This window comes from Zootoca vivipara, chromosome 5, assembly GCF_965207765.1.
Source record: "Zootoca vivipara chromosome 5, rZooViv2.hap1.1, whole genome shotgun sequence".
Taxonomy (NCBI): Eukaryota; Metazoa; Chordata; class Lepidosauria; order Squamata; family Lacertidae; genus Zootoca; species Zootoca vivipara.
Genome location: NC_142588.1, coordinates 47851587 through 47869351, shown reverse-complemented (window position 1 = coordinate 47869351; position 17765 = coordinate 47851587). Strand labels below are relative to the sequence as shown.

Sequence of the window (17765 nt, the reverse complement as noted above, 5' to 3'; positions counted from 1 at the left end):
CAGGGTTCCCTCTCTCCGGGAGGGAGGGAGTTAGAGAGGCAAGATGGCGGCCGGCGGGGGTTTGGCCGGCCTTCTGCCCGCGCAGAGCCAGCTGGACTGCGCGCTGAAGGAAGCGACGACGGCTCAGGAGAAGGAGAACCTGGTATATCAGCACCTGCGGAAGGTGGACACCTGGGAGCGGGATTTGAAAGTCCCCGAGTTCGGAGCAGGTGAGCTTTGAGGCTTGGGCGAGGCGAAAGCGCCGGAGCGAAGGACCTGCGCCAAAAGCTCAGCGCTGAGACGCCGCCTTTCCGCGCATCCTCAAGCTCTCGCAGCGCGAATTGGTTTTCCTCCTGTCGTCCCTTACCGCTCATCGTCTCTTTCTTTCTTTCTGGGTGCTTGAAACAAGATGTTGCAAACGACGCTTGCAATGGATTTTTTTTTAGTGCAATGGGTTTTTGGCAATCCTGAAACTTAAAAGAACTCTTCTGCATTCCTCTCCCCGCCGCCGCCTCCTGTATATACACCTGTTTTTCTCCTCTCTTCAGAAATGAAAGGGGGCAGGCACCTGCATTGGTAACAGCTACATAGAAAAGAGAGATGCATGCAGAAGTGGGAAACAGTTGCACCTGCAAAATTATTCTGGGTCTCTCTTACATCTTTAAAAAACAATCCAGGATTAAATAAACTGATGGCCCTGGCCCCCATCACATTCTCTTTAAACTCTCTTTGGTCACAAGCAACGTTAAGCAACACATTCCAGATTAAAAATAATAGTATCAGTGTTGACAACTCCCTTTTCCTCCACCCTTTCAGTGAAAACATAAGGTGCAAGTGGGAACTGTAATCTCTATCAGTAGCTGATCCAGATGCAGTAATTATGTTGTGTTTGTTCACTATCTTGGGAAACAAGGCTGCAACTCCATGTTTACTCCAAAGTTATTTGTTAACTTGTACTTACTCTGAATCATTGGATATTTGGATGCCCGATGCCTGAGACCAGATAGCTTGGTTGGTTAGAGCATGGTGCTGATAAGACCATGGTTGAAGGTTCGATCCCTGTATGGGACAGCTGCATTGCAGGAGGTAGGACTAGATGATCCTCAGGTTCCCTTCCAATTCCATGATTCTATAAAAAAGCAATGACTTATCTTGCTGCATGCACAGTTGAAATTCTATATGTGTCTATTCAGAAGAGGCAGTGCAATCCCAACCCACACATCTGTGTTGGAGAGGGTTTGGACAAAGGTGGTTTTAGGGGAGTGCAGCCAGTTCACCCACACTACAGACAGAGCTGAGAGGGTACGCTGCAACAATGATGGAGGGGGGGGCGAATTTTGGTGTCACACAGGGCCACTGAAATTTGAAAGCCCAAACTCAGTCACTGGTTTGGTTGAAGTGTCCCTGCACACAGTCCTGCCTGCCTCTACTGGTGGGTTAGCACCACCAGTGAGGATCACCCCAGTGCATCCACCCACATGACAGGTGAAAGCTACCACCAGTGGAACTCATTGAAGTGGGGCTAGGCGGGCACTACAGTGTGGTGGTTGGATAAGTAGCAGATGCAAGTTGTTCTCACTGTTTGAGACTGGTATTGCCTCCCACTAATTTGTTGGTTCAAACTACTACAGATTACCTGTTATTTCAACAGAAGGTAATAATGCCAACTAACTCTGCTTAATTGTATATATATTGAGAAGTATTCCACAAGAAAGATGAGTAAAACAACAGCAACCAACCACTATTATTTCACCTTGCAAAGAATAGTAACTGCCAACTACTTTTCCTTATGAGTTAAAATTGCCAGTTATGAAAGTGGATGCTTAAGAAGTTAGTGTATGGTTATATATCATATATGTCAACATCAAAATTGAGTAATATAATTTTGTTGTCTAAAAGATTCTTTAACAAAATGAAAAATATGTTTGGACGTGTGGCTGTTTGTTTTTGAAAGTTAGCATGCCTGAATATGAATTAGGGTAGTTTTCCAGTGTTATCTTAGGTTTGTTATCTTGGGAGTTCTGAAAAAGTACAGATTATGAAATATGAAGTAGATGTATGTATGAAAAGTTTTCTTTTTAATTTGTAGCAGTAGTCATATGCTATTTTTGAATTTGCATAGTTCCTTGCACTTTTGCTTCTTGAAAGTAATGGAGTTATTTGCCTTCTGATTTCAGATTTACAATGGCTGAATACAGAAGAATCACTGTCTCTGTACAAAGACCTTTGTGGCAAAGTGGTGGTGTTAGATTTCTTCACTTACTGTTGCATCAATTGTATTCACCTGCTGCCTGATCTCCATGAGTTAGAGCAGAAGTACTCTGCGAAAGGTATCAACAAGTCTTATTTATTTGCTGGATGACCCTGGAAATCTTTTATAGCATTTGATCCGAAAAAATTCAGTAGCTCTCATAGGCATTGTGAAGAACTAATTGAAACACTTTTAAACACTTTCTTTTAATGAAAGAATAACACATGTCATCATGTATTCTGCTATCCTGTTCTAAGTAATGCCCTGCTGTATATTTGCCAATATAGAAGAAACATTTTAAAATTTTGTAATGAAAAGCTGATCTGATCACAAATACCCTGAAGTCCAGAACCTTTGGCTCTGTTCCTTCCTGTTTGAATTTTGGATGCAATCATATGCGTGCTTATTAGGGAATATTTAATTGCAGAGCAATTAAAAACAATCAAACTTATGTCACTCCGTAGGTGCCAATCTCCTCCTACCACCTACCAAATGGGCAGGCAGTTGGCCCACTGGTGAGGACCAGAATAAAATATTTAAATGGGGCATTCCAGAGGCAGGGTGAGCCAATCTCAGATCCACTAGATCTGAAAACAGTCTCACTTGCATCAGCATTGGGTCCAAACCAGGGCTAGCTCAGGGATCAAGCCGAATCATATTTGCTTACTTCTGCAGTAGCTGTTGTGAATGGCCAGGCTACAGATGGCATGGTTTTTCTGCTCCACTGCAAAGCCCCTCTGTCGGGGAGTGGGGGTTAGGGTTGGATTGCAACCTAAACCCTACTCAAAATAATTGGAACACACATGCATAAGATTGCACTGCACATAGGTGGGGAAGCATAGTCCACTGCAGGGAAGTGGAACATTTGAACTTGCTTGATGTACCCTGCTGGGCTGGGAATGATGGTGTTGGAATCTTAACAGCATCTTAGGGTGCCATCTGTTCTGTAACCCTGATCTGGTTGTCAAAGGGTTTGTAACAGCAAACTAGCTGAGATTGTGAACTGATAAGATTATAAATCTTGATTCCGTCTACAATTTGCAATTTTGCATTCAGGTTCTTATGGTTGACATATAGAGCCTCGTAGACAATGTTCCATAGTAAGAATTCCAGGTACACACATTAATGTACACTCTTGGGTACAGTTTACTAGAATTCCAACTACACTTCACTGAGAATGACCTACTTCATGTTATCATGCCTTTCTTCATAAAACATAGTTTGTGAAGCCAGGAATAAGTGTTGTGGCCAAGCCCTCCTCCCTTGCCCCTCTGCCATTGTGTCCTGACATTAGCATGAATATCCTGGATTGTATTAGGTGAAAGTTTCCTGTTATGTGCAAACTGAGGCATGCTAGCTTGATATATATTGCTTAACCAACCAGGAAAATGGGCTAGAATCTTCCTTCATGGTTTCATCCTAGTTATTAAATCAGAGTTCTCATTTTGAACATAAAGACCCAGTAGCTTGCTACATTTCTAGTCAACAAATTCTGTTGTTGATTTTGAGGAGAAAACATTCTCGCACTAACAGCATTATCTCCTTAGTGCTATGTTAAATACAGCCCAATATATTTAAGTGTGGAATTGTTATGCATAGTATATAATAGGCATGTTGCATGAACCTTAGTGTCTTCCTTAAGCAAACTATACCCTGTTTCTCATATTTTAAGACATACCCATAAAATAAGCCATAGCAGGATTTTTAAGCATTCAAGGAATATAAGCCATACCCCGAAAATAAGACATAGTGATAGGCACAGCAGCAATGCCGGCCGCGGCAGGAGGAGGAGGAAAAAAATAAGACATCCCTTGAAAATAAGCCATAGTGTGTTTTTTTGAGGAAAAAATAAATATAAGACATGTCTTATAATATGAGAAACACGGTACGTACAAATTTCTACTTTGCAAAATTAAAATTTATCATTTTTTTTGCTGGAATACATATCTTAATTTTAGCATTCTAAAATAAACTCTTGCTATTCTGATGTACATATATTATATTATTGTGCTACAGATATTCTCTTGATAAGTGGCTGCTTTAAAACAAAAGTCCATTATTATATTTACGTGATAAGAGATTGTAAACCCAATGAGTTGTTATATGACACTGTCAAGGTCATCACATTTTTTAAATTAACGTGTACATCTGGAATTTTGTAGGTGTATTTTAGAACATGAATTGGTGCCAGTTAGCATGTTTATCAGATATGTTCTTGCTCTTATCATTGCTAGTGCTATTTCTGCATCCAGTGTGGCATTCACAAGGTTATTTTAAGCCCTAATGCACATTCATTTCACATCAACAGTTTAGAAATGGCCTGTTGGATTACTGTATGAGGAAGTGCTTCTTGACAGAAATACTTTGGTAGAAGGCCAGTTTGCTGCTATTGTGTAATCTTTTCAGTGCAGGTTGAATCCAACTGCATCCTCACAAAGTAGAATTTTACATTTGATATATTTGGAAAGGACCCCAATAGTCATCTAGTCCAACCCTCAGCAATGCAGTAATTCCAACTAGAGCATTTATGTTGATATAAGTGTTCTCAAATCTGAATTACTTTTTTCCTTAATTACTTAGACTGGTGTTTGATTTGGAATTAAATAAATGAAATGCAAGTTTAAAGTGCTAGGGTCAAGGTGCTGGTGTGCATTTCTGCTTTGACTACTGTATTGTGTGAAGAGAAGGTCTCTTAAAGCATTTGGCATGCACACTACTCAGAAACTACCATTGAACAAGCTCTTTGCACAATGTTTACTGCACGTTTTCTTCCATGAATATTTTCGCCATGATACAGAGTGAATGTTGTGCTCAAACAGCAGCCTTTATTTCTGTTAATGTTTGAAGTGGCACTGCGTACGGCTACAGTAATATATCTGATCTGTAGAGATTTTTTAGTTTGGTATCTTTTCTGTTAAAGCCTTAATGCATATGTTGTCTATTCCTTTTTTTAAAAAAAAAATGATCCTATGCATGTGTACTCAGCACTAAGGACTTCAGTGTGCTTAGGACTATAGCTTTTGTATACTTTATAAGCCGGAGGCAAAATAATTATTTAGACAAATCTTGCTTGTGAGTGCAGGCCAAGTTGTATTCATCTGCCATATCACCAGGTCTAGGTAGTGGAACAGGAAGGAATAGTAGACACCTGGGAACTCTAGTCTGCGCACTAAATCTGTATCTCATTTTCGGTTCCATTTTATTCCAGAGACAGAGCAATGGTATTTAGAATCTCCATTGCAGAACTTGTCCTGAAGTCTTGAGCATGTCTTCAGAGCCTGACAACAAGCTGCCAGGTTTTGAAGGATTACATCGTGCACTTATTCTTACTAAATCCCTAGCTCAGAATTTAAACATTGATTCCAAACTTGGAGGAAAGACTACTGGACTACATCCAATATGGAAATGTTTTGCTATCCCATTTCAGACCCTATTGAAAGCAAAAGGGGTGCAGTTGAATTCAATATCAATAAGAAATTAAAGTTCTCTGTTCCACTTGGTATGTAATTAAATGCAGTGCAGTTTGAAGAGTTGGAATTGTTTATCTTATGTGTGGGAAGAGGCCTTGAAATTAAATAGCTATCACCTTCCACAGGGTTCTGTCTGTTAACAGAGCAGACTGCTAGAATCTTATTTATGGTAATGTTCTGTCAACACTACATAACAGAAGGGTAGGGGAAATTCTTGTGAGATTTTCCGTTTTAAAGAGCTGGAAGGGTGATATAACTATTTTTTTATAAATCACGTAGCTGTTGTTAGAATGTTGAAATAATTGTTTTTCTTTTGGGAAGGGAAGGGCAGATTGGTTAAATCTTTGACACATTGATATCATTTGTTTGCAGATGGAGGGCTGGGTGGAAGTGGTTTTTTCCCCTCCTTCTTCTTAAATTTGCACCACTATTCAATTTTTTCATACCATTTTTCAAAACTTATGAATACTTTAATACTTAGAATAATTTAAGACTTATGATGCCATAGTTGATTGGACAGTATTTTTTTAAATTAAAATAACAATTCAATCCTAACCATGTCTATTCACATATAAGTCCTACTACATTCATTGGGGCATACTCCCAGATAAGTGGGGTTAGTATTGCAGCCTAAATCTCTACCTGTAATGAGTTAGAACCTGTGTTTAATATCAGGGCTCAGCCAAGTAGACATGTGATGTCTATAAAAATGTGCTAAGAGCCTTTCCCTCAACACTGATTAACTACAACCAAGTCCCGTTCCTGGGATTAGGCATTCCCTTACACTTTGAGTCAGGGCATTCTGAAATTAATGATTGTGCCAAGCACAGCCTTGCAAATAAACCCACAACAGTTACTAGTTTAGCAGAGGAGTTGTTAAGAGCTTCATTCCTTCTCCAGTAGCCTAATGAGCAGGAGGCTTCCCTACTCTTGCAGTCTGCTTGGTTCTTATACTGGATGCAGCAGACAGATGGAATATTTTGTTACTGGTTTTTATTCACCCTGTAATGAGTTTATATTGGCATGTATTTTAAAAATGAGAAATTTCACAAAAGTATCGACATCATAATTCCATACTGTCAGTTTAGTTGCTTAGGAAAGCAGTTCATGGGGCATTGACACAAGATAAAATAACGAACGTTAGATACTGATGTACAGCTGACACACAAATGGTCCTTGGAAGATGTGTACTGTATTGGCTTATAGAAAATAGAATACCGTAGTTGGATTTTAGTGAGTGAATACTTTGAACAATTTACTATATTTAGCTGATTGATGAAGAATCAGAAGGTTATTTTCATCTTTTTTTCTTTTTGTTTCTACTTTTTCTTTTTCTCTTCTTTTTGCTTTGGTTATTATAAAAATATACTTTGTATTGGGTATGAACTTTTGTATATCTTTTGATAAGTGTCAATAAACATAAAAACATTATAAAACTAGAAAGAGTAGTTTGGTTACATGAAAATTTTATGGTGTAGATTATTGCTTTTTTCATATTTTATCTTAAATGCTTGAGAGCATAGGTTTTTATCAACATTATTAATTTAAAATATTTATATCCTTCCTTTCCTTGTACAGTCTCCAAAGCAGCCAACAGCTTTTGTTTTTGAAATCAGCATCTATATTTTAGCAAAACATAAAACCATGGCTAAAAAAACTACTCTGGTGAAATGTAGATTGATGTTGGTGTGGAGTAGCACATTAGTTATTGTTCCTAGAGAGATGAATAGCTTCATGGATTACTGGTTAATTATATGCAACATTTATTCATATGTGAAACATTTAATGCAGAATGTTAATTTGGGCATATTTCTATGCTAGGTTTCCTTGGCAAGGTTTCAGTGATATATTTACATTTATAAATATATTTAAAAAGCAATGAAACCAAATCATGATAACTGAATTTTAGAACTACAAGCTTGACTCTCTGGAAAACTCACTTCCAGGAATGATGGCATTGTGAGGAGGTAGTAACATACCTGCAATCGAACTAGGAAAAACTTTACAATGTTGTTTTGATTCTTGCTCTGGTCATTGAACGCTGTATGTTCTCTAAGATTGGTGTAAATGCTGGCAAATTGCTGATCATCAGGCCTGGATTGCAGTAGCACTAAACATCAATTGCAGATAAACATCCTCCACATCCAAGCCTATGGGCTTTCATCTTTATGCAAGTATGACTCACAGCCCTTTTTCTGTCTCTTTTGCCCCGTGTGCTGAGCAAAGGTTTGTCTTAGCATATTGTGCGAACCAGGAGCTGTAGTCAATGAAGTTAAAAAGACCAGAGAAAGGGAGGCTGCTGCAAGCTCTTTTGTGATTGCAGTTTGGGGTGAGATTGTAGCCATTTTTTTTTTCAAGGAGCAAGATGCAAATATAGCACACTTAATTTTTGTTCCTAATTTTAAATCCCTTACTAAGCCAGTACCAGGTTTCAAGGCCCGCATACGTTGTGGTTGTGCCCATTTCTGTGTGGAAGCTTCAACTATTGTGTTACAAATGCTTTTTTTGATTCCTCAATTCCTGCAAACCTATTCTTGATTGCTTTCTTTCCTCCTTCTCCCATAGCTGATGGTTTCATTTATTTAATGGCCCTTTTTCTCATCCAGTTGGGATCTTTGATATGTCCTTCCTTGTGGTCATAGATGTACATAGAAAATTCTCCTAATACTAACAGTGAAATGTTGTGCATATCTACTACAAACTAAATTCCATAATGTTCAGTGGAACACAGTCTTACTGTGAGGATTAAAACTTGAGCTGCTGAACTGTCCTTCCTCCCCCATATGCCGAAAAACAACAAAATGCTTTAGTCTAGAGTTCCATATAACCGTTTAGGGAACTTGCCTTTGATCCAGCCTTAGCCGCACTTTATTTTAAAAAAAATTATTGCCTTTAAAGGTAAAGTGGGACCCCTGACAAGTAAGTCCAGTCGCGAAAGACTCTGGGGTTGCGGTATTCATCTCACTTTAAAGGCCAAGGGAGCCGATGGTTGTCCGCTTCCACAGACAGTTTTTCTGGGTCATGTGGCCAGCATGACTAAGCCGCTTCTGGCGAAACCAGAATAGCACACGGAAAGACCGTTTACCTTCCTGCCGGAGCGGTACAGTACCTATTTACAGTGGTACCTCTACTTACGAATTTAATGTGTTCCGAACACACATTTGTAAGTCGAAAAAATTTGTAAGTCAAATCCCATAGGAATGCATTGGGAGAAAAAAATTCGTAAGTAGAAGCAACCCTATCTAAAACTTCGTAAGTAGAAAAAATCCTATCTAAACCGCATCCAAGATGGCGGATGGAGCTCCATTCGTAAGTAGAAACATTCGTAAGTAGAGTTATTCGTAAGTAGAGGTACCACTGTATCTACTTGCACTTTGACGTGCTTTTGAACTGCTAGGTTGGCAGGAGCTAGGACCGAGCAACGGGAGCTCACCCCGTTGCGGGGATTTGAACCGCCATCCTTTCAATCGGCAAGCCCTAGGCTCAGTGGTTTAACCCACAGCGCTACCTGCGTCCCTTTATTGCCTTTAAGTAGCATTTAATATGTGTGGTTTTTTATCTGTGCTTTCAGATGGTCTCCTTGTGGTTGGTGTCCATTCGGCAAAATTTCCAAATGAAAAGGTTCTGGATAACATCAAAAGTGCTGTCCTTAGATACAATATCACTCATCCTGTGGTAAATGATGCTGATGCAACTCTTTGGCATGAGCTAGAAGTGTCCTGCTGGCCAACCTTGATCATTGTTGGACCTCGTGGGAATATGCTGTTCACTCTGCTTGGTGAAGGACACAAGGACAAATTATTTCTATTTACATCCATAGCCCTAAAGTATTATAGAGAACAAGGACAAATCAATGCTAATAATATTAGAGCACAGCTCTATAGAGACTATTTGCCACCTTCGCCTTTGCTCTTTCCCGGCAAAATTACAGTGGACAATTCTGGCGACAGATTGGTCATAGCAGATACCGGACATCACAGGATTGTGGTTGTCAGGAAAAATGGTCAAATTCTGCACACTGTTGGAGGTGAGGAGAACTTAAATGTAGAAAATCCTTTCATATTAGCTTTTATGCTGTCATGGCAGATCTTGAATTCTGTGTTGCTGGTACCCTTCCTAGTACTGTACTAGTAAAAGTGTTATTAAAAACTGTTTTCCGTGCAGAGTGTAGCAAGTTGTCTGCCACAAATGAATTGTTACTTGCTCTGCGCTTCCAACTAGGTAGATGCTTTTAATTCTGTTTTTACAGCTGTGTAATGCCTTGCAAAAGTTGAAACCTGAGGCTTTGCTGTAAAGAAAATTCTTGTAATTACGGCTGGTTTGTTTTTATTGTATTGCCTACAAAATATTTTTTGGAAAATGTACAAATCATATTTCAAGACCATTTGCACAAGTACATTTTAAATTTGAATATTCTTTAAAAATAATATACATTTTCCTTGAAGAAGATAATTGGCAAACATCTTAAATAATTGAACAATGCAGGGCTCTCTAATTTTAGGTTGACTTCTAAAATTGGGTAAAGGTTTGCTCCTGAACTCTTATCAGCTCTTACGCTTACGTACGGTCAATCTTTTGATGCAAATTCTAATTCTGCTGATTTCTTTTTTGTTTGGTTTTCTTTTCAGGACCAAACAGTGGAAGAAAAGATGGAACATTTTCAGAAGCATTATTCAGTTCTCCACAGGGAGTGGCTGTAAAGAACAATATTATTTATGTAGCAGATACAGAAAACCATCTGATTAGGAAGGTAAACTTTCCTAGCTAGAAAAAAATTGTAGGAGAATCGCCAAATTCTCTTATGAGTTACATTGGTAAAATGGACGTGAAAGTAACTATGCAGTGTATCCAAAAGTAGAATCTTGTCTAATATTTATAAACATGTTTCCCAAGTATTTGGAACAGACTTCTTTTCCTTTTCACATATGCTTTTAAGGCAAGTTATTAGGTACAACAGTTTAACGCTTTCCTAAAGAGAATGGAATGCAATAATGCCGTGTGCCATGATTTCTCAGTTCCATTTTTAAATAATTGCATTTTGGCTCTACAAAACCATGTGTTTTGTCTCCCTTCCCTCTAGGAAATATCTAGGAATATAAGCAAGAGACTATATTCTATTTATGTTCATTTTCAGAACTGTAATTGTAACAGATCTCTGCTGGATCAACACAGAGCATGTTGTTGTTCAAGTGTCAAATACCAAGCCATCGTTACTCCGCAGAGCAATGGAATGGAATTATAGAGCTGGGATAAAACTGGTTATCTCATTCAGCTCACTTGAATGTCAGACCCCTCACATGAGACCATACATACACCTCACAAATGAATCTGCACATTATAGTTTGGCCCACATCATTTTGAATTGGAGTGTGCCATGAGCAAGAGCACATAAGATGTCCAAGTCAAAGTTTGTGGCCTAAATCTCCAATAATAATAATAATAATAATAACTGTTACCATGCCTCCTTGCTATTCAGGCTGCTTACAACTTAAATTATGTAAAATTAGGATTTCAGTATTTACCTTTTGATTTCTGTTCGGGTTATCATGTACTGTTAGTACATGTTTCAATCAATTATAATTTTACAGCATGAATTAGGCCTGTGAATGTTGAATAACCTGGAGAAGTTCTTTTCAGTGACATCATAATATTTCTCTTACTAATAAACACCATTATTATTTTTATGGGAATACATTACTTCATCCTTTACCTTTCTCTTAAAACCAGTAACATTTCCGTAATATTCCAAAGGGAAGTCGTTTAAGAATTAAAGATAGGTCCATGTGAAGAACTGTAGAAGACAAATTCAGTTAATCAGCTTCCCCTACCTACCCATCATACTGTATTTCAAATCTGAAGAACATGGAAGACAATTGATTTGATTTACTAGACTTGTACATCAATCTATACAAAAAAAGTATCCAGGCTTTTTATAATATTTATAATGCAATAAAATATGATAAAGACACATTAAGACAATAGAGAGTAGCATATTTTTCCAGACTTGGTAAATAACATAAAAAGCAAATAAAATTATTCTGATTTCATTCTAGATTGACCTCCAGTTAGAGATGGTGAGCACTGTTGCAGGAGTTGGATTACAAGGCACAGATAAGGAAGGAGGAGCCAAAGGGGAGGAACAGGCTATTAGTTCACCATGGGATGTAGTCTTTGGAACGTCAGGTATTTTAATGAAGTTATAACTGCACACTCTTAACACATTAATCTCACAAGCTGTCAAAAACAAGCAGATTTCAGAAGTTTGGTATTTAGAAACAACAAGTTTGTCCCCTTTCAGCATTTGGTTACGTATGGTTATATTTCATTGGTGCTCTGGAGTTGCCAACTTTTTTGGGCCAGCAGACACATTTTTAATTTTGACAAAGTACTGTGAGTACAAGTAACAAAATGTCTGTCATGTGATGTCGTAACACAGCGTGGCTGCTGTGGTTATGTGGCATAAAACTAATTTAGAGAGAGTACAGTCATTGCTGCTTCACACACACAGACACACCTGACTCCAGGCAACCTCAGAATGAATGAATGAATCTTTATTTGCGTCAGACATCAGCCATAGCAATAAAAAAAAACAGTAATATACAAAGAATAGAAATAAAAAGTCAATTATATAAAATACATTTTAGGGTTTGAATCAATAGTGAAATAGTGGATATTACTCTAATTGCCCCAGCTAAAAACGTTGCAGCCTTTGCTGTCACCTGCTCGTCTTGATCTGCCAAGAGAAAGGACACTGTGGCAGTGGCTGGGCGACCCGGAATGGACAATAAAAGAGGGATGATAACCTCATTCCTCAAGTCTTTATAAAGAGTGCAAGCCAGAAGGGCATGCACCACCGATTTGGTACTGCCGTTTCCACAGGGACATAAGTGTTTTTCCTGTGGAATCTGTTGGAATCGTCCCTCAAGTATAGCTGAGGGCAATACATTCAATCTTGTGAGAGTAAAAGCGTGTCTATATTTTAGAATTGCTAGGTTATGCAGGTAGGGTGCCAGAGAATTGAAATGGGTAGGTAGAAAATTGTCATACAATGTGAATGCATACAGACTATTATGTGAGACAAGAAATACTTCTAAAGATACAGAGTTTTTACTTCATAACAGTGGCTATGCCCAAGATTTGCTCTTTTGCCCCATCTGTTTGAGACTACTAACCCAAGGAAATAACAAGTGAAATTCAGTTAACTATGCCAGCTGTCTATATTTTATAAGGGATTTTTCTTTTTTGTATACTAATGCCAAAAGCCCAGATAGTCAAGCATAGAAGCAAGCAAGGGGGAAAGAGAGGTTCAAATTCCTCCCAGGTACACATGAGGAACAAAGCAAGGTGTGTGTGCACGAGCTTGAAGCTTGCTGTGGCTTGTTCGCATCATGTTAAACTAAGTTTAGTGTGATGTTTGAACGTTGAACATTTTGTAACTTTCAATTACCATATATCCCCTTTTTATCATGCTTTGTTAAAGTAGCATATTTTACTGCTCTAGAGTTCTTGAACAGAATTTTATATACATAGTTTTGGAGTCTTAGCACTTTATTAATGGTCATTTACATTTCAGCTTTCTGTACCATCCTTTTCTATTTTTATTCAGTGCCACTGAAAGTAAGCAGTGCTAAATGCACTTTTGATTGAAGTGTGAAATGTTCTTGATAGCTCTGAGCCTTTCAGAAAGAAGGCAGCTATGACCCAGGCATTGTGATCTGCATGTATAACATAGATTCCAAAATATATGCAATTTGGTACACAGTTACATCTATTTATAAAAGCATCAGCCAGCGCTGCACAAAAGAGTTCTGCTTAAATTGTGGTGGTGGTACCCTGTACGCCTTTTGATCTCTTTTCCCTATATACAGTTTGCTATTTTGGAAAGACTTTTTATCATTATGATTTTTTTCTTCCTGTTGTGCATATCTGAGAGTTACATTTTGCGTCCTTGAGTTCTTTTGCCCAGTTGTAATATTGAATGGTGATGTCCTTGAACTGTGATACTGTGATAGTGTCTCTTGCTTGCCTCGATGGAGATGTGTGGTGGTGGTAGGGGGAACACTGACCTTTTGTGTAGCTGGACTATAACCTAATGTACAAGGTTAAGAGTCACAGAAACCTATTTTTGCATCTTGGGCCTCCTACCATTGTTATGCAGAAGGTTGCCCACAAGAGAATGTGACCCTCGGGTGGGGAAAGGCTCCCATCCCTGTCCTAGGTAGAAGTATGATTTTAATTCATCACAGATATTTGTGTTGATTTTTTTGTCTTCATATTGTCAGAAAAGTTAAGAAAGGGCTGGTTCATTGCAATATCATAATTTGTATGCACTCTGCTTGCAAGTAAATAACTGAACTTCTAACTGAACTTCAGGGTTGTGGGAGAAAATTGAGGCTGATCCTTTGAACCGGGCAGCATTTTAATAGCAATACTTCAGGTTCATTTCACTTGTAAAAGGGTAATTGAACCCATGCCTGCAATAGTTATAAAACTTTTCTGTGTGCCACTACAATTAACTGTACAACAAATCTATGTAAAGTTCAGCAGACTTTAATTGTTTCTACATTGCCAAGGTCAACAATGAGTAAATCACTTGACAGAGTCGTGCATCATCATACTTCAGGTTTAAGGAGAGTAATTTATTGCAGTGTTACTGTTTTGTGCCATGGTGCAATTGTGTGCCATATCAGTATGTAAATGAGCATTACTGCCTCATTTCTGTAAAAACAGGTTGATTACACTTCTGTGAAATTTCTATAAAATCAAGTTGAGCAGAATCCTTCAAGACTTTCCCTGGAGGTGAATTTAAATTCAACTTGCTTTAATATGTATGCTGATCTTATTCATTGAATTAGTGCCACTGTATTGATAAAGAATCAGGTAATGGAAATATATTAATCACCATTTTGTTAACATAAACTCACCTAAAGCACTTGATAACCAAATAAAATTGAACAATTTGAGCAATCAAGCAACAATATTGATTAAAAATAAGCAACTGACCCCCCCCCCAGCAGTGTTGAATACACTAGATTTTATTTCATGCAGGGAAGCAAAGGCTCTTTGGCATACTGTAACCAGGCCCTAATTTTAGGTTGAAATGTGGTGGAAAGAGAACAGAAGAATGTTACTAACTTTGGATTTTTAAAATCCATCTTCAAATCTCTGCTCAACTATGAAGTCACAGAGCGGCCTTGGGAAAGTTACTGTCTCTGTCTAAACTACCTACCTTCTGTGTTGTGAGGCTAATACAACCTCACATGGCGTCTTGAGTCTCCTAGAGGAAAAGTGAGATGTTAATGACAGCTATTATTTTTATTTTTATTTAGACGCTATCAGTTTGCAGTTTCCCTTGTTTGTGATCCATATCTTTTGTCCAAGAGAGACGGGAGAATGAGAAAGAAGCCCGATTCTCTTTGAGGTGGCAACCTGTGTCAGATTTACAACTTCAGATTATAGTTAGGGCTCACCTAATGGAATGTTATCTACCGTGTTTCTCCTAAAATAAGACGGGCCTTAAAAATAAGCCATGGCAGGCTTTTCATGAGTAGAATAAATATAAGACATACCCCGAAAATAAGCCATACCAGGTAGTGTTGTTAGCAGGTCTGGATGGCGCTTCCGTTACGGTAGAAAAAGGACGATGCCTGTCGGTGCAGCGCGAAGCCCCGACCCAGCAGGACCCAGAGAGAGGTGAAGCCCTGGGACCCGACTAGAGCCTCAACGTGCGCCACGCGAAGCCCCAGCAGGAGCTTTGGCGCGCGCTGTGCGAAGTCTCAGGACCTGGGAGGTCCTGGCAGCAGGCTCAGCGGGCGGCGGGCGAAGCCGCAGGAGCCGGCAGGAGCTTCAGCCGTGCCGCATCTCATCACACGAAGCCGCAGGACCCGGCAGCAGCTGGCAGCAGCCTCAGCCAGCTGCGTGAAGCCCGGGACCCGGCAGCGGGCGGCGCGTGAAGCCGCAGGACCCGGCAGCAGCCGGCAGCAGCCTCAGCCACGCCACGTGAAGCCGTTTGGCCGCGACGGAGCTGAGTCTGGGATCGAATAGGAGGGTGAAAAAAAACCCCAAATTCGATTCAAACGCAGAGGGGGAAAGGGAATTCCTAAGGCAAAGGGTTCCCGAGAGACCTACGAAGGAAAATTTCGAGGTTTGAGGGGCAAAGCGGCGCGGAAAAGGGCTATAAATTGTGTTGAATACAGCAGTGAAGAGACGGAGCCCACACGCTTTTGAGATACCCTCCCCCTGCGTTTTGCCTCAAGACGGAACTCTGTATGTCGGCAGCTACTACAAAGACAAGAAAATAAACTTAGAGCAAGGCAAAACTAAGAACTTTTTAAAGGAAAACTTTTAAAACCTTGCTATAACAAAGAAGAGTCTGGAGGGGAAAATAAAAAAAAGAAGAAAGAAAGGAGCTTACTCCTGCACCGGCAATCGCTAGAGCTGCGAAAAAGAAGCCGTGGGGAGCTGCAGGAAACATGGTAAGAACCCAGAAATCCAAGCTACAGTAAAGAAAGTGAAGAACCCCCCCCCCCCCTGCACCCTAAGCCTGATCTAGAGGTACCCACATCCTTTGGAAGGGGAAAGGATCAGGCTGTAAAGCGCAGTTGAGACAACGGAGGAGGAGGGGTGCGGAGAGCGGACCTTTTCTGGATACAAACTATCCGCTTCTGCTACGCTAGGCTAGAAAGGGCTATAAAGTATCTGTTTTTGTGACATTCAGTCAGGAAAGAACTACAAGAAGACAAAGAAAGCCCTACTGAATAGAGTTTAAGAAGGAATTAGGAGCTTTTAACTAATAAATAAAAGACTGACGATACGCAAAGGAACAGAAGGAAAGAAGGAATAAAGATCCAAACAGGAGAGAAAGGAATATCGGGGAAGGGCAGCGCTGGGGAAAGGGGGAAGAAAAAACAAAAAGAACCCAAATAAAACAGACTTTTTAATTAAAGAAGATCTTAAATAAAAAGGAATAAGCACATGTAATGGCTTATCAATAATGCTGTACTTAGGTAATAAAAAAATAAGACATCCCCTGAAAATAAGCCGTGGTGTGTTTTTTTGGAGGAAAAAATAATATAAGACGTGTCTTATTTTAGGAGAAACACGGTATATGTGTTCAAAAAATAAAGATCTCTACACAGATGAAATGTGCCAGAGAAATTGCAAGCCATAACCATTTCCCCAAATTTAGTTTTTGTGTCAAGAGATGTTTTGTATGGTGCAGCATTCCATCATGAAAGTGATACAGTCCTAGCCATAGGTTTACTAGGTAGGTCTGTTTCCCTGGCCTGTTGTGTTGGGACTACTAGGGAGATCCCCCCCCCCCCAGTAACTAGGATGGTAAATAGGATGGACTGCTGCACACTATTGATAGTGGAGAAAGCTGGGCGTGTATATTGCCTACCTGAGTCAATCCATTTATAGAGAAATGGTTATCCTTGAATTCTTAGATAGAATGAAAATGACTCTTTTTTTTTACAGGAAAGGTAAAAGGAATGCAGTTATGAGGATTATTAATCCATCACTATCTGCATTTTATTGTTGATTCGTCTTTACAGTGCAGCTGTAATCGCAAAGCAAAAATAAAATGCTTTGATACTGCAAACAGCGCTGGCAGTGAGAATGTATATTCCCTAATAAGGATAAGCTGTTGCTCTGAAACTACTCCTTAGCTGGAATGTGGAGTTTAACTACTTAAAAGTGAAGGAATTACTTTATTATTTTTATTAGGGTAGCTGTTTCATAGTAAAAGTGCTTTAGGTAAATCCATAGAAGGATTGTAAAGTGTAACTGGGGATTCTACTAGCATAGTGAGAGACATGTTTTTAAGTACAATATTTTGGTTTCCTCTGAGATTTTTCAATAAGGCTCATCTGTTGTATTTTTAAAAAATCTGCAGTGTGTCCACTTTAGATTAAAAAATAACATTCCTTGCTCATGGGTCAGATGAAACTATTTTGTAATAAGCTTATTGTTTAAACTAAGGGAGACTATATAAAATACTTCTGTATTTTAGTTCTTGTTTTGTAGACATTGAGAAAAGCCAATTATTTCCTGGATTTTTGGAC

The 17765-nt window shown here is 39.2% G+C and overlaps 1 protein-coding gene and 1 long non-coding RNA gene across 5 annotated transcripts in view; one reads left to right on the top strand and one right to left on the bottom strand.

Annotated features, from left to right (window-relative positions):
- NHLRC2 (NHL repeat containing 2) overlaps positions 1 to 17765 on the top strand; it is a 43505-nt gene that overhangs the window by 9538 nt on the left and 16202 nt on the right. For 2 of the 4 annotated variants that reach the window (XM_088670563.1, XM_035133213.3), the window contains exons 1-5: positions 27 to 209; positions 2157 to 2309; positions 9272 to 9727; positions 10329 to 10450; positions 11754 to 11883. In XM_088670563.1, coding sequence (XP_088526689.1) covers positions 44 to 209; positions 2157 to 2309; positions 9272 to 9727; positions 10329 to 10450; positions 11754 to 11883 — 1027 coding nt within the window. In that variant the 5' untranslated portion in view covers positions 27 to 43. Of the gene's footprint in view, positions 1 to 26; positions 1066 to 2156; positions 2310 to 9271; positions 9728 to 10328; positions 10451 to 11753; positions 11884 to 17765 lie in introns of those variants that run through there. The other 2 variants (XM_088670562.1, XM_088670561.1) reach the window with 2 other exon arrangements.
- Positions 11408 to 17765, bottom strand: part of LOC148685666 (uncharacterized) — a 31850-nt gene continuing 25492 nt past the window's right edge. Inside the window, exon 5 of the long non-coding RNA XR_015950230.1 lies at positions 11408 to 11491. This is a non-coding gene — a long non-coding RNA (uncharacterized LOC148685666). The remainder of the gene's footprint in view (positions 11492 to 17765) is intronic.